Source organism: Pteronotus mesoamericanus, unplaced genomic scaffold, assembly GCF_021234165.1.
Source record: "Pteronotus mesoamericanus isolate MK-2021 breed Mesoamerican mustached bat unplaced genomic scaffold, CSHL_Meso_final contig_50, whole genome shotgun sequence".
Classification (NCBI taxonomy): Eukaryota; Metazoa; Chordata; class Mammalia; order Chiroptera; family Mormoopidae; genus Pteronotus; species Pteronotus mesoamericanus.
In genome coordinates this window covers 42,868,879-42,896,138 of record NW_026555186.1, presented here as the reverse complement: position 1 = coordinate 42,896,138, position 27,260 = coordinate 42,868,879, and the positions used below count along the sequence as shown (strand labels likewise).

At 35.6% G+C, this 27,260-nt stretch overlaps 1 protein-coding gene across 1 annotated transcript in view; it reads left to right on the top strand.

Annotated features, from left to right (window-relative positions):
• Nucleotides 1–27,260, top strand: part of KIAA0825 (KIAA0825 ortholog) — a 386,482-nt gene that overhangs the window by 26,134 nt on the left and 333,088 nt on the right. Inside the window, exon 2 of the mRNA XM_054578604.1 lies at nucleotides 20,302–20,433. Within this exon, the coding sequence (XP_054434579.1) occupies nucleotides 20,303–20,433 (131 nt within the window). The 5' untranslated portion in view covers nucleotide 20,302. The remainder of the gene's footprint in view (nucleotides 1–20,301; nucleotides 20,434–27,260) is intronic.

The window sequence follows — 27,260 nt, the reverse complement described above, 5'->3', positions numbered from 1 at the left end:
AATGTTTTTGAGTAAAATTATATATAGGTCCACAGATATAATAAAATCATTCAATTGGTTAGTATATATACATTTCAAAAATTATGTAATTTTAATTATTTTCATTATTCCTTTCACTCAAAAAAATGTCCTGACTTAGATGACCAATTATATGGTCCTTTTATGTGTATATACATCATCCCTTCTTCCCAAACTCAATTACTTTCTCAGCCAATTGCTTTATTTTTATACATGGCCGTAATATTTGTATCTCAAGTTTATTATTTCTAAAAAACCTATTTCTCCCAACAAATTAACTTATTCCTTTGATTTCTCTCTCTCTCTTAAGAGGATGACTTTTCTCCTGGTGACTTAGACTTAAAAGCTTGCCACAGGCACTCATTCCTCTCTCTGTTTTACAAAGATCATTCTGGTGGTAGAACAGAGAATGAGTCAGAAGGAAATGATACAAAGTATAAGTGAGACTCTTTAGGAAACTGCTGTACTAATCCAGATGATGGAGTTTTAACCATATATAGGAGTAAGAGGAGATGAATGGATGTGAGAGATGTAAGGTAAGACTAATCATTTGGCTATGATATTGGTGAGAGAATGCTGGAAAGTGGGAGATGACTCTCACGTTTCTGACTTGAGTATATAGATTGATAATGATGCTAACTAACATAAAGACCTCAAGAAAGGAAGTTTCAGAGTAAAGATAGTATGACTGTTTGGGAGTATGATTGGGAGCACGTTGAGTCTGAGGTGCCTGTGGGACGCCAAGGGAGTGAATGCAGTATGGAGTTGGATAGTTAAAACAGGAGCTTTCACACGCAGGTTGCAGTGGTAGACATGGATGTGGATGAAATTGTCCAGTCAGAAGACCAAGGGAAAGAAAAAGCAAAGGAATTGTAAAGAAAACTGAGCTGTGGTGTTCAAGATGGAGCTGGGGGAGAAATAATCCTAGACTAACCAATGGATTGGCCTTTGGAGAAGGAAGAGCCTAATGCTAGAATCAAGTATAGCAGGTTGGAGGGAACACTTGACATTTGGCAATTGGGCGATTCCAATACTGTAGGAGGAATTCAGGCCTAGCTGAGAGAGAAAATATTCCTGGAAATATTTTACCATTTGAAACTTTTAGACTTAAACTTCAGAGACATAATAGTCCTTAGGCCAGCCAATATGGAGGCGTAGGTAGATATGCTTTGTCTCCTCATACAACCAAAAGAAGGACAACAACAAATTTAAAAACAAAAAACAATCAGAACTGCCAGAAAATCAAACCATATGAGAGTATGGAGGACCAGGCAGGTGAAGCAGCTGCTGGCGGACCGGGGTGGTCCCACATTTGCATGTGGATAAACTGGGAGGAACAAGTGGGGAGCAAGACAAGCCATGCAACCCAGGATTCCAGTGCAGGAAAAGAAAGCCTCAAAACCTCTGGCTGTAAAAACTTGTGGGGGTTGCTGCAGCAGCAGGAACTTCCAGCCTCATGGGAGAGTTTGCTGGAGAGACCCTAGTGTCCTAGAGCATACACACACACACCTACCTGGGAATCAGCACCAGAAGGATCCAGTTTGCTTGTGGGTAATGGAGAAAGCGACTGAAAGTGGGGCAAGAACTGAGCAAGCGGCATAGCTCCCTCTCTGACCCCTTTCCCACATAGAGCACCACAATGCAGCAATGTATTTGCCCTGCCCTGGTGAATACCTAAGTCTCCACCCCTTTCAGTGTAACAGGAACAAGGAGACAAAGAAATATGACCCCAATGAAAGAACAGATTAAAACTCCAGAAAAAAAATACAACTAAATGATACAGAGGTAGCCAACCTATCAGATGCAGAGTTCAAAACACTGGTAATCAGGATGCTCACAGACATGGTTGAGTATGGTCACAAAAGAGAGGAAGAAGTGAAGGCTGTGCAAAGTGAAATAAAGAAAAATATACAGGGAAACAAGAGTGAAGGGAAGGAAACTGGGACTCAAATCAACGATTTGGAGCAAAAGGAAGAGATAAACATTCATCCGGAACAGAATAAAGAAACAAGAATTCAAAAAAAATGAGGAGGGGCTTAGGAACCTCTGGGACAACTTTAAATGTTCCATCATCTGAATCATAGGGGTGCCAGAAGGAGAAGAAGAAGAGCAAGAAATTGAAAAGTTATTTGAAAAAATTGAGAACTTCCCCAATCTGGCAAAGGAATTAGATTGCCAGGAAGCTCAGAGAGTCCCAAAGAAGTTGGAGCCAAGGAAGCACACACCAAGGCACATCATAATTACATTACCCACAATTAAAGATAAGGAGAGAATCTTCAAAGCAGCAAGAGAAAAGCAGAGAGTTGTCTATAAAGGGGCTCCCACAAGACAGCTGATTTCTCAAAAGAAACCTTATAGGCAACAAAGAGCTGGAAAGAAGTATTCAAAGTCATGAAAGGCAAGTACCTACATCCAAGATTACTCTATCCAGCAAAGCTATCATTTAGAATGGAAGAGCAGATAAAGTGCTTCCCAGATAAGGTAAAGCTGAAGGAGTTCATCATCATCAAGCCCTTATTATATGAAATGTTAAAGGGACTTAGCTAGGAAAAAGAAGATCAAAACTATGCACAGTAAAATGACAACAAATTCATAACTATCAACAACTGAACCTAAAAACAAAAACAGACTAAGCAAACAACTAGAATAGGAACAGAATCACAGAAATGGAGATCACAGGGAGGGACATCAGTGGGGAGGGAGGAGAAAGGGGGAATAGATACAGGGAATAAAGAAGCATAATTGGTAGGTACAAAATAGATGGGAAGGTTAAGAATTGTATAGGAAATGAGAAGTCAAAGAACTTACATGTATGACCCATGGACATGAACTAAGGGGGGCGCGTAATGCTGGTGAGAGGAGGATACAGAGTGGAGAGGAGAAAGGGGAGAAAAAAATGGGACAACTGTAATAGCATAATCAATTAAATATGCTAAAAAATAGTCCTTAGTATAACTTTACACTATAACTTTTATTCTAATACTCTTCTACAGACATTTATTCTCTTGACTTTTTTGAAACTGCATTGTGTGTACAAGGGCACACTAATTAGTATAGAGTAGAGTTTTTAGTATCTTGTCAAGAATATCAGATTTATTATAATCTGATGCATAGAACAGTTCTAGAAATTTGACTTTGAAGTCAAGTAAGCCTAAAACGATTTAAAAAATTTCTTTAGATTTCATTCTTAGAATCCATTTTTCTGTGGTATCTTGGAATACAATTTTAACTTCTACATTTTATTTTTACTTAGCTGTTACTTTTAAAAATTACATCAAGATGTATATCTTTAGACATGTTTTAATCATTAAAGCACCTAATTTAAGTAGTTTTTATTCCTGAAATCTATGCCTCCACATTATCTCTTATGTATTCATTTTGATCTCTCAGCTTTGGTATACAATTTATCTTTTAGTATAAAAATGTTGGTTTCTTTCATCAGAATTACAGTCATTGGTCTGGTAATCCTGTGAGTCAATCTATAGAAAACAAGGAGCTTATATCAAACTCCTGGCAGGTTTAGTTAAAATTAAAATGCATGCTCAACTGTAGAGATTGTCAAGTGTGGAAATAATATTTGTCCAGCTGGACAGCTTTCTTTTGTAGTTGCTAAATGAAAGTTGAGATTCTGTCTGCTCCTTGAAAGCTTCTGTGTCATGAAGGTAATTTGGACTGTTTGTGGTTTGACAGGGATTATTAAAATCAGATGAAGTGAAGGGAAGCAAGTGTGAGAAAGCAAAATTGACACTGACACTCTCTATTATTTGCAGCTTGGATCATGATGACTATGTTGATATGATAGATGTTGAGATATGTTAAGCAGCAAATAAAGTAAAAAGCAAGTATAGTGATGGATTTTTAGATTTAACGTGAAGAAATCCAATATTTACTTTCACTGATTGCCTTTTAAATATATTTTTCAGGTCATTACATATGAATTTGCTTTAACCAATAACAATTACCCTATTGAATTATAGAATTAAAAGGTGTACTGCAAAGGCAAGATTAAATATTAAACAAATAGAACACATGACTAAAATAATAGAATTTTTAAACTAAGAGTTTTTAAAATTATTATCTAATTTCTTTTTATTGTAGATGGAAACTAGGAAGAGTTTTAAGGCATCACATTTAATTTTATTTGCTTAAATGTTAAATCCTGGTTTTTCATTATAAGTATATTTTCTTACCATTTACAATTTTTTAAAAAGTTTAAATTGTGAAAAGGGACTTGATGATTTAAGCCATAATTGTAGATAGTCTTTTTCTGTTTAAAGGTAATATACAAATTATGTTATCACAGTTATATGTTGCCTACAAATAGTGGTATGTACACGGGAAAAGTAAATGCCCTCCATGAGTATAATTTTCAACTAAAAACATCCTTAGTAGAGGGAGTTATAGCTAGAAAGCTATATCAAGATGTCAAGTTAGGATAATCATAATAGAAAAATATAATTTAATTAAATATGAAGAATTATATGTAAAACGAAAACAAGGTAAAGAGTCTAGAGTTGTCCTATGCATTATAAAAATCCTTCAGTGGATTTAAGCAGGGTAGTGAGATGATCTGAACTCATTTGTGAAACAAGAAGTCTATTGCCAGTACGCAGTGTGGACCCCAATGTGGTGTTACATAATTCAGTTCTAACACTAACTACTTGGAGTTAGTGCAGACTCCACAAGTTAACAGCTCAGTCCCATGAGAGTGCTCCCACTTCAGACATGAGCCACAGGTGCAGAGTCTAGGGATGCCGACTTCTGCTTGGCTGACTACAGATTTGGGGGTTCCCATACGCCCTCAAGTTTACTAATTCGTTAGAATGATTCACAGAACTCCCAAAAACACTATACCTCTAATTACAGTTTTACTAACACATTTTGTAACGCTCACGAGTTTTCTCGTTTTTCACGCGCCATCTGTTATGGACTTTAGATGTCAACACACTGTCTTGTCCACATCGAATGAAGCAATCTCATTGGTGGAAACCATTCAGGTCAATCTACAAAAAACTATATAATTGCACGAACCCATAAAGCATTGCAGTTATATTGTATTTTGGTCATTTGACCCTGGCGTATGTCTTAGAGATTTCTATGTGATACGCAATGTGTTAAAAGAATACACTGAGAATGGCCAAATTAAAAAAAGATGCATAGGACAAAGTAAGGAAGGGGGTAGGGCAGATGAGGGGCAAAAATCAAGTGTATATATATTTATTATACCACAAGACGTGAGTCCTGGAGTCCATAAAAGAAGTTTTTTCATTTTTTTTTAAGCAGGAAATAACATCCGTTTTGGGGATACTGGTAGCAGACAGAGGGAGAACAATTTGAAACTCTTTGGTGACCATTAAGGACACTAGAGAAAAGAGGGCTGAAGAATTTGATAACTGGCGAAGAGAGGGGTCAGCAAATGTTTTCTGTTAAGGGACAGATAGTAAATATCTTAGGATTTACAGACCATATATGGTTAATGTATAATTTTCTCTTTTGTATGTTTTATTTTTACAACTCATTAGAAATGTAAAAACTATTCTTAGCTTACAGGCCATAGAAAAAACAGACTGCACTGTAGTTTGCTGACACCTGATACTAAGGTACTAGGGCAAGGGATGGGGAGATTAGGTAGGTGGTGACCCCATAATACAGGAAGAAAAGCCAAATTAAGGAAAAGACTTTGAATTAAATTTTGGACATGTTGAGTTTAAGGAACCTTTGAACCAGTGAAGTGAAGTTATCTAAGGGCTTGGAAATATGTGTAGGGGGTTTGGAAGAAGAACTAAGTTTAGAGATATAGGCTGAATTTTAGCATCAAGATAATAGGTGAGTCAGATTGATATGAAAGTCATGTAGAACACAGTAAATACCAAGAATTCCAGCATAAAATGGATAAGAGAAGGGGAAGAAAAATGTATTCATTTTCTTTCCCAAGTCAGGCAAGGGGAAAGGAAATTTAGGAAGACTACAAAATCAGAAGTAATACAGAGAGTTGTTTTTGAGGTCTGAGGAGGAGAAAAATTCAATTAATAAAAACAAAACAAAAATTTTTAATTAAAACAGTTCAGGAAAAAAACACAAATCTACTATGGTAAAATTACATAAAAAGAAGGCAGTGGCTTCAAATGACAAATGCTCAGGAAAAGTATTTATAATGGGAAGCAGGTCTACAGAGATCCCTGTGGTGAATAGTAGTGTTTAATGGCAGAGATAAGAGAGAGCCAATCAAGATATTTCTTAGTTTAATAAAAACTACTTTGGTTAATTTAAGCAAAAAGAAAAAAGAAAAAAAAAGTGGTTGTTGGCCATGCGCCTGCTCTTGGAAGGCTGGAGTTAACTTGATCTATTATCATCTGTAACTGTCTTTCCCTGCCTTCGTTCCAAATTTCAAAATTCATTTAGTATGACTCTGATGATTCATCTTGGGTCAAATGTTTAACCCTGGATCAATTAGTTATGATCAGTACATAAATTAGTGGGTCGTCTAGCATAGAAATGGACCACCATTGTATATATGTATATTGTATCTCGGATTAAAAAGAAGAAGAAGAAATTTTGTGAGCTTGCTAGCTACCTACAGTGGGGACTCTTACCCAGGGCACATGAATAAATGTGTGAAAGACAAGAAGAGAATGGGGAACCCATAGTACTAGGAAGATTGGCAAGAGAAGAGGCAGCTTCAAGGAAGGAGTACCTATCAGTTCCAGATAGTGCAGAGATTAAGTATGATAGGAACTGAAAACTACTTTGTCAGTTTCAGTGTAAGGATAGAGACAGAATCCAGATTGCACTGGGTTGAGAAGTAAATGAAAAGTGAAAATATAAAATTGGGAAATATGGACTGCTATTTTGACATGGTGGACTACGAAAGGAAGGCGGGGGGCAGGGGCATCCAGTGATGGGTTTTGTTGGTTTCTGAATAACAAGAAACTTGAATTTATTATAGTCAGCTGAAAGGGATATTAATACTATAGCACCTGACAATTGATAATTAAGAGAACCGTATCACATTAATATGACTAGCTAATTAATATTGTAACATTTTAAGAGTAATTCTTAAACCCTTGGACCATACTTCAAGAACCCTAAATTTTTCAGAAGCACCCATTTATATACAAAGTACACACCAAATTCAAATTATTCTAGTTATTAAGACAAAGTTCCTTAGAATGTAATTGACATCTCACAAGCTATGTTTGTTGTTATTCCCACACAATACATAGTACAACTGCCTTTTTAAACATGCTCCATTTCTTAAACTTTCTACTAATGTAGATGTACTATTCTCTAAATTACTAAGATTTTACTACACTTGGAAATTCATTAGTTAATCATTAGCTCCATGATTTGTGACATTATTTAGATATAATCTCAAACTATATGATAATTTCATGACTTTTAAATCATGAGAAATGTTTGCATGCCAAGTTATAAAAATGAAGAAATTAAAATTTGTTTTCACACATCGTGGTTTCACTGTTATATTAAATCTAGAGGTGGCTAGGATTGCATATTGAAGATACTAAATAGTCATTAAAATGAAAATGTTTTCTGGAAGAGAAGTGCATTGAAAATTAAGAGCAATGTCCGATATGGTGAGTAAAGCATATGACAATTCTGTTTGCTTGTCAAGGTACAATAGTGTACCCTGACTGATCTTGTCGATTTCTACTTCATACATACACATATATACTGGTACATCACTAATAAAGGAGTTACAACAAAATATTTTGTATTTTATTAAAGGGGATTTTAATAGCTATTGTATATTAATATGAGCATCTTGGGGCTCTATATTAATATTCTGGCCCATATAATTATAATAACTTCTGCAATTATTTATGGAAAGGGTAGCAGTCTGAAGGAAAACCAAATATATAGGTGAGAGTTGAAAAATAAATTGAATAAAATAACAAGTTTTTTATTTTTTAATATAAGACTTTAATGCATAAGGTATTTTAAGTGACTGTCAACAAATCGAGATCCCCACGTATTGTGTTCCTCAGTCTTTGGGGGAGGCCAAAATACTAAAATTTTAACTTCCAGGAACTGATGAAAAGAAACAGATTACTGACAACTCTGGAGTATCACAGGGGAAGATCTAGCCTTAAAAAAAAATTGGAGGGGAGCTTATATAGGTTTCATAGTGAAGGAAATTTATAATGGCTTTAAGGAATGCTGTCAAATATATAAGGCAGTAAACAAATCAACACCTATAAGAGACAAAATAAATTTTTTTAAACTATGGGTATATACAGAGAGACATTTTATATTTAGCATTTTCATTAATGACAGACATTGAAGCAGTCTGAATCCCAGCTTTGCTGCTTCCTATGTAAGTGATTTTGGGCAAATTGTGAACTTACCTGTGCCTCAATTTCCACATCCTTCATACGGAGATTGTAATATTATCTTTGTGGGGGGGGGTATTTTATTTTGTTCTTTATTATTTATTTTACTTTATTTAATATTGAGTTCATTGGGGTGACATTGGTTCAAAAAAAGTACCAGTTTCAACTGCGCAACTCAATAAAACTTCATCTGCACACTGCATCGTGCACCCACCACCCCAAGCAGTGCCTCTTTCTGTTCCCATTTTCTCCTCCTTTGTCCATCTCCACCTACCCCCGACCCCTTTCCCTCTGGTTTCCACCACAGTGTTACATTGTTGTCTGTGTATATAGACAGTGTATATAGCAGTGTAATAGAAGCATTCCTCTGTTTCTATTTTGTCAGCTTATTTTGTTCATTAGATTCCACATATAAGTGAAATTATATGGTGTTTTGTCTTTCTCTGACTGGCTTATTTCACTTAGCATAAGAATCTCTGGGTCCATTCATGCTGTTGCAAAAGGTAAGATTTCCTTTTTTTTTTTTTTCTTTTACTGCCAAGTACTATTCCATTGAGTGAATGCACCACTGCTTTTTTATCCACCCATCTACTGATGGGCACTTGGGCTATTTCCATATCTTGGCCATTGTAAATAATGCTGCAATGAACTTAGTGGTACATATATTCTTTTGAATTGATGTTTCTTGATTCTTAGGATATATTCTCAGAAGTGAGATTGTTGGGTCAAAAGGCAACTCCATTTTTAATTTTTTGAGGAAACTCCATAATGTTTTCCATAATGGCTGTACCAATCTTCATTCCCACCAAGAGTATACAAGGGTTCCCTTTTCTCTACATTCTCAGCAGCACTTGTTGTTTGTTGATTTATTGATAATAGCCATTCTGGCAGGTGTGAGATGGTATCTTATTGTGGTTTTAATTTGCATATCTCTGATGATTATTGACATTGAGCATTTTTTCATATGTCTCTTGGCCATGGGTATTTCATCTTTGGAGAAGTGTCTATTCATGTCCTTTGCCCATTTTTTAATTGGAATTTTTGTCTTCTTGGTGTTAAGTTGTGTAAGTTCTTTATGTACTTTGCAAATTAGTTCTTTACAAGATATATCATTGGCCAATATATTCTTCCATTAAGTGGGTTCCCTTTTCATTTTGTTGGTGGTTTCTTTTGCTGTGCAAAAGCTTTTTAGTTTGCTGTATTCCCATTTGTTTATTTTTTCCTTTGTTTCCCTTGCCCGAGGAGATGTATCAGCAAAAAATACTGCTGCAAGAGAAGTCTGAGATTTTACTGCCTATGTTTTCTTCTAGGATTTTTATGGTTTCACGATTTAACATTTAAGTCTTTTGTCCATTTTGAGCTTATTCTCCGTGTATGGCATAAGTTGGTGGTGTAATTTCTTTTTTTGAATGTCCCTCTCCAATTTTTTCAGTACCATTTATTGAAGAAACTGTCTTTACTCCATTGTATGCTCATGCCTCCTTTGTCAAATATTAATTGACGTAAAGGTGTGGGTTTATCTCTGGGCTCTCTGTTTTGTTCTACTGATCTGTATGTCTGTCTGTTCTCATGGCAGTGCCAGACTATACTGATTACAGTGGCTTTATAGTATAGTTTGATATCAGGTATTGTGATCCCTCCAACTTTGTTCTTCCTTCTCAAGATTGCTCAGGCTATTTGGGGTCTTTTTTTGGTTCCACATAAATTTTTGGAATATTTTTTCTAGATCTATGAAATATGCCATTGGTATTTTGATAAGAATTGCATTGAATCTATAGATTGCTTTGGATAGTATGGACATTTTAATAATGTTAATTATGCCAGTGCATGAACACAGTATATACTTCCATTTATTTGTATCTTCCTCACCTTTAAATTATATCTCAGTGAATGAGTTCACTAAATTACATAAAATTTTCTAGATTTAGTAAAAGTTAAATTTTGAATTACATAATGTTGACATGATACAGAAAGATTAATTTATAATTAGATATGAATGGGAAATTAAAAATGAACAGGCCAGAAAAGGCTGGTTCAGGTTTAAGAATGACGGCATGATCAAAGTTAATTTTCACTTAGTTTTTAATCAAATCAGCAACTCAAACCAAACCAGCAATACAAAGAATAGTAAATATAATATAAAAAATATAAAGAATAATATATGAGGATACATGATGCTTGTGAAGGTATGATTCTCTGATGTCACCCTTTTCCTTCTGGAGGCTCATGTCCAAAGTCAGTTGGTCTCAGAAATCTTTTTGCTGAGGAAGAGTGTGCCACGTTAGAGTAGCTCAGAAATGTGGGCTAGCAGCTTCTTAGAATATTTTAGGGAGCTGGGGTTTTGAGGGTGGAACATTGGTACAGGGTGTATATCTATTACTATAAAAGAATGTCTGGATGCCTCACATTTCTTTTTTTAACATATTATTTCTTGCTAAGTTATAGGTTTCACTTTAGCTTTCTTTGTGGTAGTCCTGGGGAAGGAAAAAGAGAAGAGTTAAAAATGGCTCTGAGAGTCAGAGATACAGGAAAAATTATTGTATTGATGAACAAAACAGTCCATTGAAGAGTTAATTTGGGGGGTTTAGGATTATGTACTTCTTACCATTTCTTATAGAATACAACAAGTTTATAGCTATAAGAAACCTAGAGCCTAATAAATACATTCACTTCATTTTATAAATGAAGTATGTGCGTTCCATCCCTCTGAGCGACTTACCCAAATTAACAGACATGACAGAACCAGGATCAGGACTCAAATGTATTGATTCTTTGTTCAATAATGTTTAGAGTTAAATGTGTTTTACCATTGTGCAACATGCTGAAACTTGTTGAGTTATAGGTAGGATGTGTAGTTATTTTCAATTAATCAGAATACTCCAACTCCTTACCATGCTCTTTAACAGTGTTTATTTTAGGTTAGACAGTGATGTTAAAAAGTAAGATTTCAGGTGAGCCAGAGCTGGTGGAAACATTAAGTCCACAGTCTATGCACAGAAGGTATATGATGCCCTCATTGGGCTTTTTCATAGAGGAAAAATCACATGGTCCTGTTGTTCCCCCTTTACTAACTCAATTGTAGTGTGGATTTCTTCCCAATGGTTAGTTTTTCAATCTCCTTTTCAGTCCTTTTTAAGCATTTATTAGTTGGTTACAAGAAAAACGGCAGTCTGGGTTTTTATTATTGAAGAACTGGAAAAAAGATAAAATAAGAACTGTAACCATTACATGTATTTAAGTTAGAAAAAAAAGACCCTACAATAGAAAAGTATCATTTTAAAATATGTTAAAGGACAAGTGAGATTTCAAAATTATTTTTCTGGGCTTTCTCTTGGTCACATAAAGTATGAATTTTTTTATTACTTTATTGTAATGTTTTCTGGCAGTGCTTATAATATGTTCATATTTTATTATAGTCACTGTTCTTAGGAATTTATAACTCAACCATTAAAATTTGCCTACGGCTGAAACATGATCTACAGATGTTTGGCTTAGATATAATTCTTCAAACATAACTCATTTTTAAAGGCAATAATTAATATTAGATTGGATGTTTATATGTGTCTGAAATATTAAGCAGTGTGTTTTTAATCATATACAAAAAAAATCATCAGAAACATTACAGGAGAATGAACATTTAAAAACAATACTGCAAATGGCAGTTTCAAAAATAAAGTTATTACACTTTAAAGAGTTATAGCTCCCATTTTTGATTGATCATGGATTAGGATAACAGACCTCATTCATTATGTCATTATTGTTATCTCCCTGATGAGAATTTAATATTTGGAAATAAAAGGAATATAAAGAGATTGTAAAGGTATATCCTGGGCCACAACTTCACGGCCTCTTCCTTTTCCCCCCTAAACTTTGTAGTCCTACCTTTCTGAAATAACCCTGCAGTATTTGCCAAATTATATTAATCCCTCAATAATTTGCTTTTCTGTTGTTGAAGTCATAGTTATCTTTTGGAAAATAGCAGGTGCTCTTTCTACCAGCTCCCTTTTTTATGGCCTTATTCTTTCTACTGTCTCTGCTCCTTGTGAGGAGAGATGGTCCAGTCTCTCTCTCTGCTCCTTCATGATGCTCAGCAATGGCAGACAAACTGGGGGCCCAGGAAGTGCATGTAAGGAAATAGGAGATTGGTGTCTATGCTCATGCCCACAATCTGGCAGGGATCACTGCCAATCTAAAGAGAAAACTTATAAATCCAAGCTTCAGCATTTCTTACCATAGTCTACTCTCCATTATTTATCCTTATGTTCATCCTGTGCTATCACTATTTACTTTGGCTAATTTTCTTATTCTGTTAGTTATACTTTGCTCATCAGATTTTTTTTTTTTCTATCACACAGCATATGAAACTTGCTGCCTCTTTCCCTAAAAGGTGGCTCTTGTTTCTCTTACCATTAATCACCGTGGAACTGTGTAAGTATGGAAGCATCATAGACTTATACCAGCTACATGAAAACTCTGAACCATCATCATTCTGGTACCCTATCATTGGTATTAAATAACATTCCTATAATGCATTCTTTATATTTATTGATTAACCTCTCTACGAAGGTTAGGTAGAGAAAAATCATACAGCCATGTAGATAGGGCATCCTTCAAAATCATGATTACCAGCCTTACCTGAATGCTCTACATGTTTCAGTACATTATCATTTTACTCCAGAACTGATTTCAATGAAGGATATAACACACACATTCATTATCAAAATAATACAAAAAATTTTAACAGCATTTGTAAGCAGAAATAATACAAAATAATACAAAAAGTTGATGAAATAGTAATAGTCAAGAGATATTTAGGAATTGTGTGATTTTTTAAACTAGATTTTGAAAGAAATGATAATCACCAATTGGCAAGAGAGAATTGTTAAGGATGGAAGATGTTTCAAATAAAGAGAGATATAAAATGTAAAATAAAAAATCATAAGCTCCCTGAGAGCAGAGGTGATTATTTTTAAAAATATTTTTACCAATTATATATGAAATCATAAGTATTTATTGCAAAAACAAGAAAATGTTAAGTATAAAAAAGTCAATAAAAATCAGCCATAGTCTAAATATCCAGGGATAATAACCATTTTAACATTTTGGTTAATACAATTTCTACAAAACTAAACTATGTTTTATATGCAATAAGTGATTCATTTCTCAAGATATGAGCACCCTCAAGTTTTAGAACCAAATATATCTGGGTTCAAACTGCACTCCTCACACTGGGTAGCTGTGCCACATGGACATGTTAGGTAATCTTTTTGGGCCCAAGTTTTCTCCTCTATAAATTAGGATAGGAATTATTTATAGAGTTATGAGAATTAAGGAAGTTAATGTATATAAAATACCTTGTACATAGTAGATAAACAACATATATTGCTTATTTGCTATTATATTTAAGCTGCCTTCTATATATATTTAAGTCTTGAATGTATGTTATATGAATTAAAGAGGCTTTATAGTATTGACATTAGCACATCTGTGAAACAGTATTGGTACTGTAACTTGTTATATAACTGAGAAGAGAAGTTTGCTATGAACAAAATATTTACCAAGTTTTAGTTCTCTACAAGAACTCTCAGCCATCAAATCTTTTTATCACAGAAGTGAAATTTTGGGTTTTTTTGCAATATTTTTTGAATAATTCATCATCTGAGGAGTTAGGCTACCCCAAATTATTTAAAAGTATGCAAATACATAAACTAAATTTATTATTAGTATAATGGCCATTGGATTTAGAAATGACTGTTCTGATAATAGCTGTAACTGGTTGAGCTGCTAGGGAGATATGAAAATATCAAACTTATGGTTTTATGGAAATAATGAGATTTTGGTGCCCCAAAGAAGTCTAACTTCTGATAGACATGAGGTTTCCTACCATTTACATTATGGTTTTTTGTTTTGTTTGAGTCTGAATTCAAATTAATATTTGTTATGGTAAATTATGGGCAAATATTTCTTTTTAAAAGAAATTGCAACATTTACTGTAAAATACTTTCAACAAGAAATATCCAAATGTATTATAATTTAGCTATTTTATTTTATTTATTAAGTATATTTTATTGATTTTGCTATTTCAGTTGTCCCATTTTTATTCTTCCCTTTATCCCCTTCTGCATGGTACCCCCATTCCCTCCAGCATTATCCCCCTAAGTTCATGTCTATGGATCATACATGTAAGTTCTTTGGCTTCTCCATTTTCTATACTATTTTAACACTCCCTGTCTGTTTTGTACCTACCAGTTATGCTTCTTATTCCCTGTACCTTTTCCCCCATTCCCCCTTCCCCACAAATAACCCTCCACATGATCTCCATTTCTGAGATTCTATTCCTGTTCTAGTTGTTTGCTTAGTTTATTTTTGTTTTTGTTTTTGTAGGTTCAGTTGTTGATAGTTGTGAGTTTGTTGTCATTTTTTCATAGTTTTGATCTTCCTCTTTTTCTTACATAAGTCCCTTTAACATTTCATTTAATAAGGGCTTGGTGATGATGAAATACTTTAACTTGACCTTATCTGGGAAGCACTTTCTCTGCCCTTCCATTCTAAATGACAGCTTTGCTGGATAGAGTAATCTTGGATGTAGGTCCTTGCCTTTCGTGGCTTTGAATACTTCTTTCCAGCCCGTTCTTGCCTATAAGGTTTCTTTTGAGAAAACAGCTAATAGTCTTATGGGAACCCCTTAGTAGGCAACTCTCTGCTTTTCTCTTGCTGCTTTGAAGATTCTCTCCTTATCTTTAATTGTGGGTAATGTAATTATGATGTGTCTTGATGTGTTCCTCCTTAGGTCCAACTTCTTTGGACTCTCTGAGCTTCCTGGACTTGCATGTTTATTCCCTTCACTATATTGAGGAAGTTTTCCTTCATTAGTTTTTCAAATTAGTTTTCAATTTCTTGGTCTTCCTCTTCTCCTTCTGGCACCCGTATGACTTGGATGTTGGAACGTTTAAAGTTGTCCCAGAGGTTCCTCAGCCTCTCCTCATTTTTTTGAATACTTGTTTCTTCATTCTGTTCCAGTTAGATGTTTATCTCTTCCTTTTGTTCCAAATCATTGATTTGAGTCCCAGTTTCCTTACCTTCACTATTGGTTCCCTGTATATTTTACTTTATTTCACTTTGTATAGCCTTCATTTCTTCCTTTATTTTGTGACCATACTCAACCATTTCTGTGAGCATCCTGATTACCAGTGTTTTGAACTTTGATCAGATAGGTTGGCTATCTCCTCATTGCTTAGTTCTTTTCCTGGAGTTTTGATCTGTTCTTTCATTAGACCCTTTTTTTTCTTTTTTTTTTTTGTCTCAGCACACCTGTTACATTGTAAGGCGCAGAGCTTTAGGTATTGGCCAGGGTGAGGCAACCCATGTGGCTGCATTGTGGTGCTATATGTAGGGGAGGGGTCAGAGAGGGAACTATGCCGCTTGCTCAGCTCTTGTCCCACTTTAAGTCACTTCCCCCACTACCCACAAGTGACTTGGGCCCTTCTGGTCCTGATTCCTGAGTGGGTGTGTTTGTGTATGTTCTACAACCCCATGGACTCTTCCTTGTAAGACTGGGAGTTTCTTCTACCACCACAGCTTTCACAGGTTTTTACAGCCAGAGGATTTGAGACTTTATTTCTCCACACTGGAACCCTGGATTGCACCGTTTGTCTCACTCTCCAGTTGTTCCTTCTGGTTTATATACATGCGAATGTGGGGCCACCAGGTCTGCCAGCTGCTGCCTTACTGTGCGCCCTCTCCGCCCCTCCTACCAGTCTGGATGAATATTTCTTTTTTAACTCCTTGGTGGTCAGACTTCCATACAGCTTGATTTTCTGGCAGGTCTGGTTGTTTTTTGTTTTAAAATTGGTTGTTGTTGTCCTTCTTCAGGTTGTATGAGGAAGCAAAAGCATTTTACCTACACCTCTGTCTTGGCCAGAAGTCTGATTTAGCTATTTTAAAATGTTAAATCTGTGCTGTAGGATATGCTGAAACTTTCTTCTTCCCCCAAGGTTCTCTCTGCTAGTCTAATAATTAAATCCACATAGGAAAGACTAATGAGAGAATAACCAAATTTAATATATACACATGCATTGGAACCCTACATACATGAGTGGTTCAAAGACAGAAAGGGGAAATGAGGTATATATGACATTCTGAGCTAAGGATCACCTTGTGGGTTTAGAGGGGAGGAAGGCCACTGAAGGATGATAAGAAGAGCAGATGTTCAGTAATTAGTAGTTTGTCCTGCTTTATAGCTAGGTCAAACCAGATTATCTCTGAGTATCTCTTATTATGGACAAGGCCCCTAATTCAAATTTTACTAGGTAGTTGGGTGGGGGTAGGGACCCCAGAAGTTTCTCTTCAGATGACAGGGTCATTGATGTGTCAACGTAAGCAATGTCCAAACCTGTAAGAATTTTTATGAGTTTATCTGAGCTAAAGTGACAATTGGCCAGGAAGCAAAACCTCAACAGATTGAGAAAATGCTCCAGAAAATGGCAGTTTGGCACCTGATTTTGTATATCACGATCAAAAGAGAATGCATAAATGGGTTACATGAATTCTATTGATGATAGATTAGGGAAGCAGGAAAAAGCAAAGCAGGGAAACCTCTGGTATTGGATAAAAAAATAAAACAATAGACACATACTTCTTTACATAGGTAAGGTACAAGATAGTTAATAGTCAACAATTAACATGATAATGATAATAATGAGAGGATTTGTGATCTCTCTCCAGTGTGGTGCCTGTGCTTTGCAAGGTCCAGAAAAAGGAAATTTGACATTCCATAGATGTGTTATCAGTACATGCAAAAAGATAAAAGACAGGCTTATTTAAGGTAAAGATTGACTTTTGTTTGGAAGATTCCAGCCTAGGACAATGACTACTGGCATGACTCGGTTTTAGTTAGAAAGGTTTTAACTTCAGACCATCCTATGTGGTTACTTTAGGTCTCTGAGTTCGTAAGGCCATCATGCAGTCCTCCCCTGAGCGTGTCAGGTTTCATATGTGGCTCCTTTTATCCACAGTTGCCTTTAGCTCAGAATAATCCACATACCAAAGAGGCACATCTTGGGGCTGACTTTTTGAAACCACTACAGTTCTTATTCTGTATTTGGAACTAATTGAGTTTACAAATGACATATCTTGTGATACTATAGACCTTTACATTAAAACATTTTATTTGGGTGTTTTCCTTTTAAAATAGTGTCTTTGAAGTAAAGTAAAAGCTTTATCCTAAGATTAATTCTTCATTTTAGGTAGGAATTAGAAATCTTCATCTTTGCTTTCTCCCACCTCCCATATCTTTCACCAGTGGATTTTTTCATGGAACCCACTTACGCATCTTCTATTTGATTGTAATGTAGAAATTAAGGTGCAAAACTGCCATTTTTCCAGAGTATTTTCTGTCTTCAGGTTTTGCTTCTTAGCAATTGTTGTCACATTAATTCTGATAAACTCATAAAAATTTTTTCAGGTTTGGATGTTTATTACATTGACATTTTATTGTATTGTAATAAATTAGCTGAAATTATTAATAATTAAATAATTAAAGATGAATTTCATTAGTAGAATAGCCTCTGAAAGACTTTTTAGACAATTTTTAAGTAGTGTTGTGATTTATCCAAACTAAAACCACATTTACTTAAACCTTTTTTTGTTAATATTTATTTCATGTATATTTGTTATCATTTAATGTTTAAATTTGTCATTCATTTATACCATCAGTCATCAAAATATTTTATGAACAGTATTTTATGTCCAAAAACAACATATCCCTAGATAAAATGGTTCACATGTAACAGGGTACAGAGCATGGGGTCCCGTGAAAATAGAAGAAACCCCCAGTCCTGCAAAGGGCAGGAGGGGGGCAGGAAAACAGTGGAAAATACAGTGTTTAAGGCACATTGCATAACAAAGGCAGACTAACAGCTCCTGCCTTCCTGAAGGGAAGAAGGCTGCTGCCTGGAGCACAGTTGTGTGCCTGGCTGTGAGAATGTGCACTGGCAGAGTGACTTGTGATTTTGCCAGGGCAGGGGGCAGAGCTCATGCAGAACCTGCATGCGCTGTGGAAGCGGATGCACTCCCTGATGCTGGTGTATCACTGAGAAATCTTGCCCTGACTAAAGATGGAAGCCGAAAGAGGATCAAAGACACTGGGAAGCTGACAAAAATGGTGGACCCAAGTCACATCCAAGATTACTAATGCACCATAGGAAGAGCCAGATGTTTGGTCACACAGGAAAGTCTAAGCCAAGCATTTAAATTAGAGTGGACTGAGTAACAGGAAGACTGAAAGGAAGTCTGCCACAGGTTTGGGAGTGTGCTGTAGGGGAGGTTGGGAGGTCTGCCTGGAGGTCTAGAGGTGGGGAGACAGTGGTGACAGGGCTGTCGGAACTGCAGGGACTTGCCTGGCCAGCACACAGACACATGGGAGATGTTTGGAGGTGAACTGTGACCTAGAATGCTGGGCTGCAGACTTCTGCTTTTTCTGAAGCACAAACAGAGAAGTCACTCTCTTGGTATGGGGACTCTTGGTATGGGACTTCAGACTTGGTACAAGCTCCCTCTGTGATTTTGGCATTTGGATGCTCTGGGCTTCAGGCCCTGCTCCCCCCACATATGAGAGCACTCATGGGACCAGGAGATGTGGGGCCTATCAGGGGCTTAGACCCCACGGAGGATGGGAGCCTACTTCTCAAGGCAGAATCCCACACAGGGACGTGTGCCTCCCTGGGCTCCATCCTCTGGGACAGTGTAACAGGGCACATAGTTTCCTGAACTGCTACATAGAGACTGATAATAGTGCACCCCAGTTCCTGAAGGAGAGAACTGCTGTGAGAAGATGGCAACTCTAAAATCCACAAGTGCACATGCCAGAGAGGATGGAAATCTGTTTGCATTACCAGCTTAAAGATAGATAAATAAAGGGAGAACTTCTGGGCATGGTTTTGGCTTGTAGCCTTTTGGCAAGCAAGGGAAGTTTCTGGGTCTCATGGGAGACAGGGCTCTGAGCAGGAGTGCTCTTAGCACCACCCGAGGTTGGAACCCTGTTAATAAAAACCTGTTTCCTTCAGCACAACTCGTTGAGTTATTTGAATCAAGGTGCCAAGTGGCTGAGCCCCAGTTTGCACGGTTATACACGCTGTACCAACTCTATCATTCTTAGTCTATCCCATTGCCCTCATCTACTTTTTCACCAGGTAGCATTTCTCACCATGTGCTCTTATATAAAATATATCTGTTTGTTTTTTAAAAATCTACCTTCCCCACTAGAATAAAAACTCATAAAGTCAGGAACTTTTAATTGTTACAGCTGTATCCCCAGCTTGTACAGCAGTGCTTCTTTCTTATCAACCATTTAATAAATATATATGGAATGAATGGATGAATAATGCTTTGGTAGTGAGTGGGTTAATGCATATCTTTAAGGAGTAGCATATTTAAATTTTAGTCAGTTATCAATAAAATGCTAGAAAGGAGAATTTTCTGCCTTTCCCATATATAAATTGTTCCAGGAGATGAGACTTGAACAATTCTGAGGTTACAGTGGTTACAATTTCCAGATCAGTTTGTTGGTAAGAGTGGAAGGAAGGTGTTAAAGTCTCTCTGCAACCACTTTTGTTCACAGTGGTCTATGAGGCTTTGTGATTTCCTTTGCAGCTCTTGGTACAGTGAGAAGCAGCATGATGTTTATTAGTACTCTCTGAGGGGTGCTGTTTTGTTCAGCTTTTGAACTACAGAAAAGTGTGAAAATTAGGTCACACCTCATGAAATTTAAATAACAAAACACTTTACCTAGCTTAGTAATACCCTAGCTCTTCTACTGTTAAATTTCATATTGTTTAAAATGGGAATTATTGGTTTGATTTACTATTACAACTTGAGATAGGTTTTTTTCCTTTATTTTAATATAACTAACATGGTTTTTATTCTTCTTCCTTAGAATGGATTGGGGAGATGAATATTCCCATAATTCCTTTGACCTACATTGTTTGTTAAATTCATTTCCTGGAGACTTGGAGTTTAAACAGATCTTCAGTGACATTGATGAAAAGATAGAACAAAATGCTGCAAGGTAAATATTGCTAATTATTTAAAAGAAGTTGGTTTCATGTTTAATTTATACAACCTTTACCTTCTGTTCCCTACTGATAGATAATTTTAGGTTTCCATTGTCATTAACTTTGCTGAAAAAAATTGATGAGACCTTCCTCCCTAAATTTTAACATGATTTTGATTAGTACTTTAAATAAAACTAAGGAGAAAAAAGGCACTGCCTTCAAATAAAGTCTAATTGAATTAGTATGAATGATTTCTAAGATTTTGCCAATATTGTTGGCCTGGATTATCATTAATATGTTTAGAATTAAACATTCTTGTTTGATGGCAAAACACAAAAATTTTTAATTTGAAATTAAGGTATTGAAATAAAATAATAGTATAAAACCATGAATTGTTTGAGTTGCTGAAAACAGAACATTAAAAATAAATTCTTTGAATGTGTTGGGAGAAAGCCCTAAAAGTCTCAATTCAGGATTGATTCTGAAGAACTGACATGTAGCCAGCCTAATTCAAATTCATAAGGGCTTTAATAGGAGAAACTTACATACATGGGCAAAGCAGCTGCTGCTAGAAATAACATCAGGCAGTTATCACACTTTATATATTCATTAACCTCCTTCCTGGGAGCATGACGTTGCTTTGGGCAGCATTCCTGTTTTCTGGGTAGTCAGCCAAGGCTGAGGCTACAGAGAGTTAAGATTCCAACATTTCCCAGATGCCTTTGCTGCTGGAGCCATATTGCATCTAAAGTGAGTTTCCTTGCAGTATGCAATGTCTGTCATTTTACGTCTCCTTATTTACTTTGCAGGGTGGGGCCTAGGTCCTCCACAGGGAATTAAGTCATATTAGCCTTCACTGCCTATTCCAAAAGTGTTCACAAACATTGAGGGAGGCTGGGACAACTAAGTAGTTTCCCACTAATACATGTTCTTTGATAGAAAGGACTTGGCCTTTGTATGTATTTCTGGGCCGTTGAGTCAAGTCAGTTCAATTATTTAAATCCTCTTGGTCAAAAGTTCTAGTAATTGACCTCATGTACGTTGCAAATATGCAAGCCACAGTAAAAATTTCTGTTGTAGAATAATACAGTATTTCCTTTTTTTGAAATTTAACATGTAGTTATATTAAATTGTCAAAGAACTGAATCAAGCAAGTGGAATGTTCCTGATTTTTTTCCTCATTTCATGTAGAATACAGTTAATTTTTATCATTGTATAATAATGAGCATAGGTAACAGATTCAAAAGATAACGTATTGTTGGGAATTATAATGAAGACAAAATATTCTCCCATTCCAGAAATCCTCTCCAGAAAGGCAAAAGAGAAAGAAAACACTTTTATTATTCAGTAAGCATTAAACCAGAATGTAGTGCCCATCATAGGCAATTTGCTAACAGATTTCAAGGACAGAAAGGATGTCACCCCTTCATGCTGTGTAGTAACTAACTACAAACCATTACATATATGTTCCCAAGGTAACTGGTCCCCAAACATAGGACTTGACAGCACATTTTTCACACATAGTTTATGCTAACTTTATCATGGTTAAAAAACACCTATGTTAGCTATTTGGCTTTATCATGAGGAGAAACAAACTTCTCATATCTTTATGGCAAGAAGTAATTTTGTAAATTGGAACACTACAGCCACTGAAGTTAAGCTCTTACAGACCACTTCCACAGAAACTGGGAGATAGGGGAGCTCTCTCCCTTGCTGTTTGCATTTTGGAAAAGATGGCTTTCAGGTTCTTCAGAAAGGCAATTGCGGCTAGGAAAATTGACAAAAGGCCTGTCTAGTCTTCCAAGGGATACATGTCAAAGAGATGAAAAGGTGCTTACAATTACAAGTTTTTAAGGTAAACGCTTTAAGAAAATGGGACAAAGGGAACTCTTTTCCCTTACTTAAAACAAAGAATTAAGTCTCTTATTTTTATTAAGTATTTGCCCTTACAGTATATTTATATTTTTTATTATTTTTATTGTATTTTTTTACTACAATTTATCTCCCTTATACTCCCCCTCTGCAATCACCACACTGTTGCCCATGTCCATGAGTCCTTTTTCCTTTTTGTTCAATCCCTCCATCGCCTATCTCCCCTAACAGAGCTGTCAGTCTGCTATCTATGAGTCTTTCTTTATTTAGCTTGTTCTTTGCTTTCTTTATTTTGTTGGTTAGATTCCACATATAAGTGAAATCATATGGCTGCTTCCCTATCTTGGCAATTGTAAATTATGTTGCAATGAACATTGGGGTGCTTATGTTCTTTCAAATTAATGTTACGGATTTCTTCAGATAAATTCCCAGAAGTGGAATCACTGGGTCATAAGGCAGTTCCATTTTTAATATTTTGAGGTATTTCCATACTGCTTTCCACACTGGCTGCACCAATCTGCATTTTCACCCGCAGTACAAAAGGGCTCCCCTTTCTCCACATCCTCACCAGCACTTGTTTTTTGTTGATTTGTTGTTGATGGCCATTCTGACAGGTGTGAGGAGATATCTCATTATGGTTTTAATTTGTATTTTTCTGATTATTAATGGCGTTTATCATCTTTTCTTATGTCTGTTGGCCATCTGCATGTCCTCTTTGGAGAACTGTCTCTTCAGGTCCTTTGGACATTTTTTAATTGGATTGTTTGGGTTTTTTGGTGTTCAGTTTTATAAGTTCTTCATAAGTTTTAGATATTAACCCCTTATCAGATATATCAGTGAATGTGTTCTCCCATTCGGTGGGTTGTCTTTTTATTTTGTTGATGGTTCACTTTGCTATACAAAAAGTTTTTAGCTTGATATAATCCCATTTGTTTATTTTTCTTTTGTTTCCCTTGCCTGAGGAGACATATAAGAAAAAAAGACTGCTACAAACAATGTCTGAGATTTTACTGCCTATGTTTTCTTCTAAGGATTTTATTGTTTCAGGTGTAACATTTTAGTCTTTAATCCATTTTTAATTTTTTCTTGTGTGTGGCATAAGAAGGTGGTCTGTTTTCATTTTTCTGCATGTAAATTGGACAGCCAATTTTCCCAACACCATTTATTGAATAAACTATCTTTAGTTCATTGTATGTACTTGCTTCCTCTGTCAAATATTAATTAGTTGTAAAGGTATGGGTTTATTTCTGGGCTCTCTATTCTGTTCCATTGATCTATGTGTCTATTTTTATGCCAGTACCATGCTGTTTTGATTACTATGGCCTTATAGATATAGTCTGATATAAGGTAGTGTGATCCCTCCAAATTTACTTTTTCTCAAGATCATTGTTGCCATTAGGGACCTTAGTGATTCCAAATAAACTTTTGAAATACTTGTCTTAGTTCTATGAAATATGTCACTGGTGTCTTGATAAGAATTGCACTACATCTATAGATAGCTTTGGGTAGTTTGGATATTTTAATGATGTTAATTCTTTCTATCCATGAATACAGTATGTGTTTCCACTTACTTGTATCTTCCTCAGTTTCTTTCCTCACTGTCTTATAATTTCTGAGAAACAGGTCTTTTACATCCTTGGTTAGGCTTATTCCTAGGTATTTTATTCTTTTTGAAGCCATTGTGAATGGGATGGTTTTCTTAATTTCCCCTTCTGTTAGTTTGTTACTGGCATATAAAAATGCAGCTAATTTCTGGATATTAATTTTGTATCCTGCTACTTAGTTCAATTCATTTATCAGTTCTAGCGGTTTCTTGGTGGAATTTTAGGCTTCTCTAAGGACGGTATCATGTCATCTGAAAATAAAGACAGTTTTACTTCTTTCTTTCCTATTTGGATGCCCTTCATTTCTTCTTCTTGTCTGATTGTTATCGCTAAGACTGCCAGTACTATGTTGAATAAGAGAGGTGAAAGTGGACATCCCTGTCTTGTTTCCCATCTTAGGGGAACGTTTGTATTTTTTGCTCATTGACTATGATGCTGACAGTGGGTTTGTCATATATGGCCTTTATTATGTTTAGGTGTGTTCCCTATATTCTCACTCTGCTTAGAGTTGTTATCATAAATGAGTGCTGGGTTTTATCAAATACTTTTTCTGTATCTATTGATGTAATCATGTGATTTTTGTCCTTCATTTTGTTGATATGGTGTTTCACATTTATTGATTTGCGAATGTTGTACCAGTTGTGCATTCCTAAAATAAATCCCACTTGATCATGATGTATGATCTTTTTGATGTTTTGCTATATTCAGATTGCTAATATTTTGTTGAGAATTTTAGCATCTAGTTCATCAGGGATATTGGCCTATAATTTTCCTTTTTTTTTTTTTAGTGTCTTTATCTGGTTTTGGAATTAGGATAATGCTTACCTTATAAAATGAGCTTGGGAGTCTTCCCTCCTCTTGAATTTTTTGAAATAGTTTGAGATGAAGAGGTGTTGGTTCTTCTCCTAATGTTTGGTGAAATTTATATGTGAAGCCATCCGATCCAGAACTTTTGTTTGTTGGGAGTTTTTTTATTTCTGCATCAATTTCACTAGGTATACTCTGTCTATTCAAATTCTTTGATTCTACCTGATTGAGTTTTGGAGGGTTGCATGTTTCTAGGAATTTATCCATTTTGAACAGGTTGCCCAATTTGTTGGCATAGAGTTGTTCATAATATTTTCTTAAAATGCTTTGTATATTTTTGGTGTCAGTTATTATTTCTCTTCTTTCATTTCTGATTTTATTTATTTGGGTCCTCTTTCTTTTTTTCTTGATAAGTCTGGTTAAAGATTTGTCAGTCTTGCTTGTCTTTTCAAAGAACCAGCTCTTGGATTCATTGATCTTTTGTATGATTTTTTAGACTCTATTTCATTTACTTCTGCTGATATTTATTACTTCCTTCCTCTACTTACTTTGGGCTTTGTTTGTTTTTATTTTTCAGGTTCCTTTACTTGTGAATTTAGAGTCTTTATTTGAGCTTTTTCTTGTTTCTAGAAGTGGTTGTAATGCCGTGACTCTCCCTCTTGGAATTGCTTTCCCAGTGTCCCACAGATTTTGGGTTGTTGTGTCCTCATTTTCATTCATTTCAAGGTATTGTTTGATTTCTTCTTTGATCTTGTTGTTGACCCATTCATTGTTTAATAATGTTATTTAGCTTCATGTTTTTGAGTGCTTTTCAGTTTTCTTCTTATGATTAATGTCCATTTTCATGGCATTGTAACCAGAGAAGATGCGGGATATGATTTCAATCTTCTTAAATTTATTGAGGCTTATTTGTGTCCTAACATATGGTCTATCCTATTAAATGTTTTGTGTGCACTTTGAAAAGAATGTATAGTTTGCTGATGTGGGGTGAAATGCTCTGCTAATATCAGTTAAATCTACTTGATCTAGTGTATCATATAAGGCCACTATCCTTGTTGATTTTATATCTGGAATATTCATCCATTGAAATAAATGGAGTGTTAAAATTCCCTACTGTGACTGTATTTGTGTCAATCTCTTCCTTTATGTCCATCAAGATTTGTTTTACATATTTAGGTGCTCCTACATTGGATGCATAAATGTTTACTAGGGTTATATTCTCTTGTTGGATTTCTCCCTTTATCTTTATGTAGTGTCCTTCTTTGTCTCTACTTGTAGCCTTGCTTTGAAAATCTATTTTGTCAGATACAAGTGTTGCTACCTATGCTTTTTCTTTCCTTTCCATTTGTATGAAGTGTCTTTTCTATCTCTTAACTTTTACTCTGTGTGAGTCTTCTATTCTGAAGTGCGTCTCTTGGAGACAGCATGTGTATATGGGTTTTGTTCTCTTATCCATTCAGCTACCCCATGTCTTTTGACTAGAACATTTAAGCCATTTACATTTAAAGTGATTATTGATAGATAAGTATTTATTGCCATTTTATTTTTAAACTATTTCCCTCTTTCTTGTTTTTCTTAAAGCAAGCCCTTTAACATTTATTGGAATGCTGGTTTGGTGTTAACAAACTCCTTTAGCATTTTCTTATCTGGAAAGCTCTTTGTTTCTCCTTCAATTTTAAATGATAGCTTGCTGGGAAAAAATGATAGCTTGCTTGGTAGTAGGTTATAGGTCATTGCTTTTCATCACTTTGAATATTTCATGCCAATCCCTTCTGGCCTGAAATGTTTTGTTGAGAAATCAGAAGATAGTCTAATTGGAGCTTCCTTGTAGGTAGCTAACTGCTTTTCTCTTGTGGCTTTTAGGATTCTGTCCTTATCTCTAAGTTTTTCCATTTTAATTATGATGTATTTTAGTATAGGTCTCTTTAGATCCATTTTGTTTGAGACTCTCTGTGCTTCTTGGACTTGTGTACCTTTTTCCTTCACCAGGTTATGAAAGTTTCTGATCATTATTTCTTTAAATAGGTTCTTGATCTCTGGCTCGCTCCCTACTCCTGGTATTGCCATCATGTGGATGTTGTTACCCTTCATGTTGTCCCAAAGGTTTCTTAACTCTTCTCATTTTTAATATAATTTTTTTCTTTTTGATGCTCTGCTTGGGTGTTTTTTTTCCTATTTTGTCTTCCAAATCACTGTTTTGATCTTCTCCTTTGTCTAACCTACTGTTTATTCCTTCCAGTGTATTATTTATTTCAAATATTGCATTCTTTATTTCTGACTGCTCCTCTTCACAGTTTCTATGTTCTTTTTCATGTTGTTGAGTATTCTTATGATCATTACTCTAAACCCTGTATTTGATAAATTGCTTACCTCAGTCAGTTATTCTGGAGAATTCTCTTGTTCTTTCATCTGGGGTGTGTTTCTTTGTCTTCCCATTTTCGCTGCTGCTTTGCGTTTGTTTTTATGTACAATTTTAGGTAGATCTGCAAACACTATGGTGCTGATCTATGTCAGGTGCTGCCTGTGACTGGCCCTGAGCAACCTGTTTGGACTTTCAG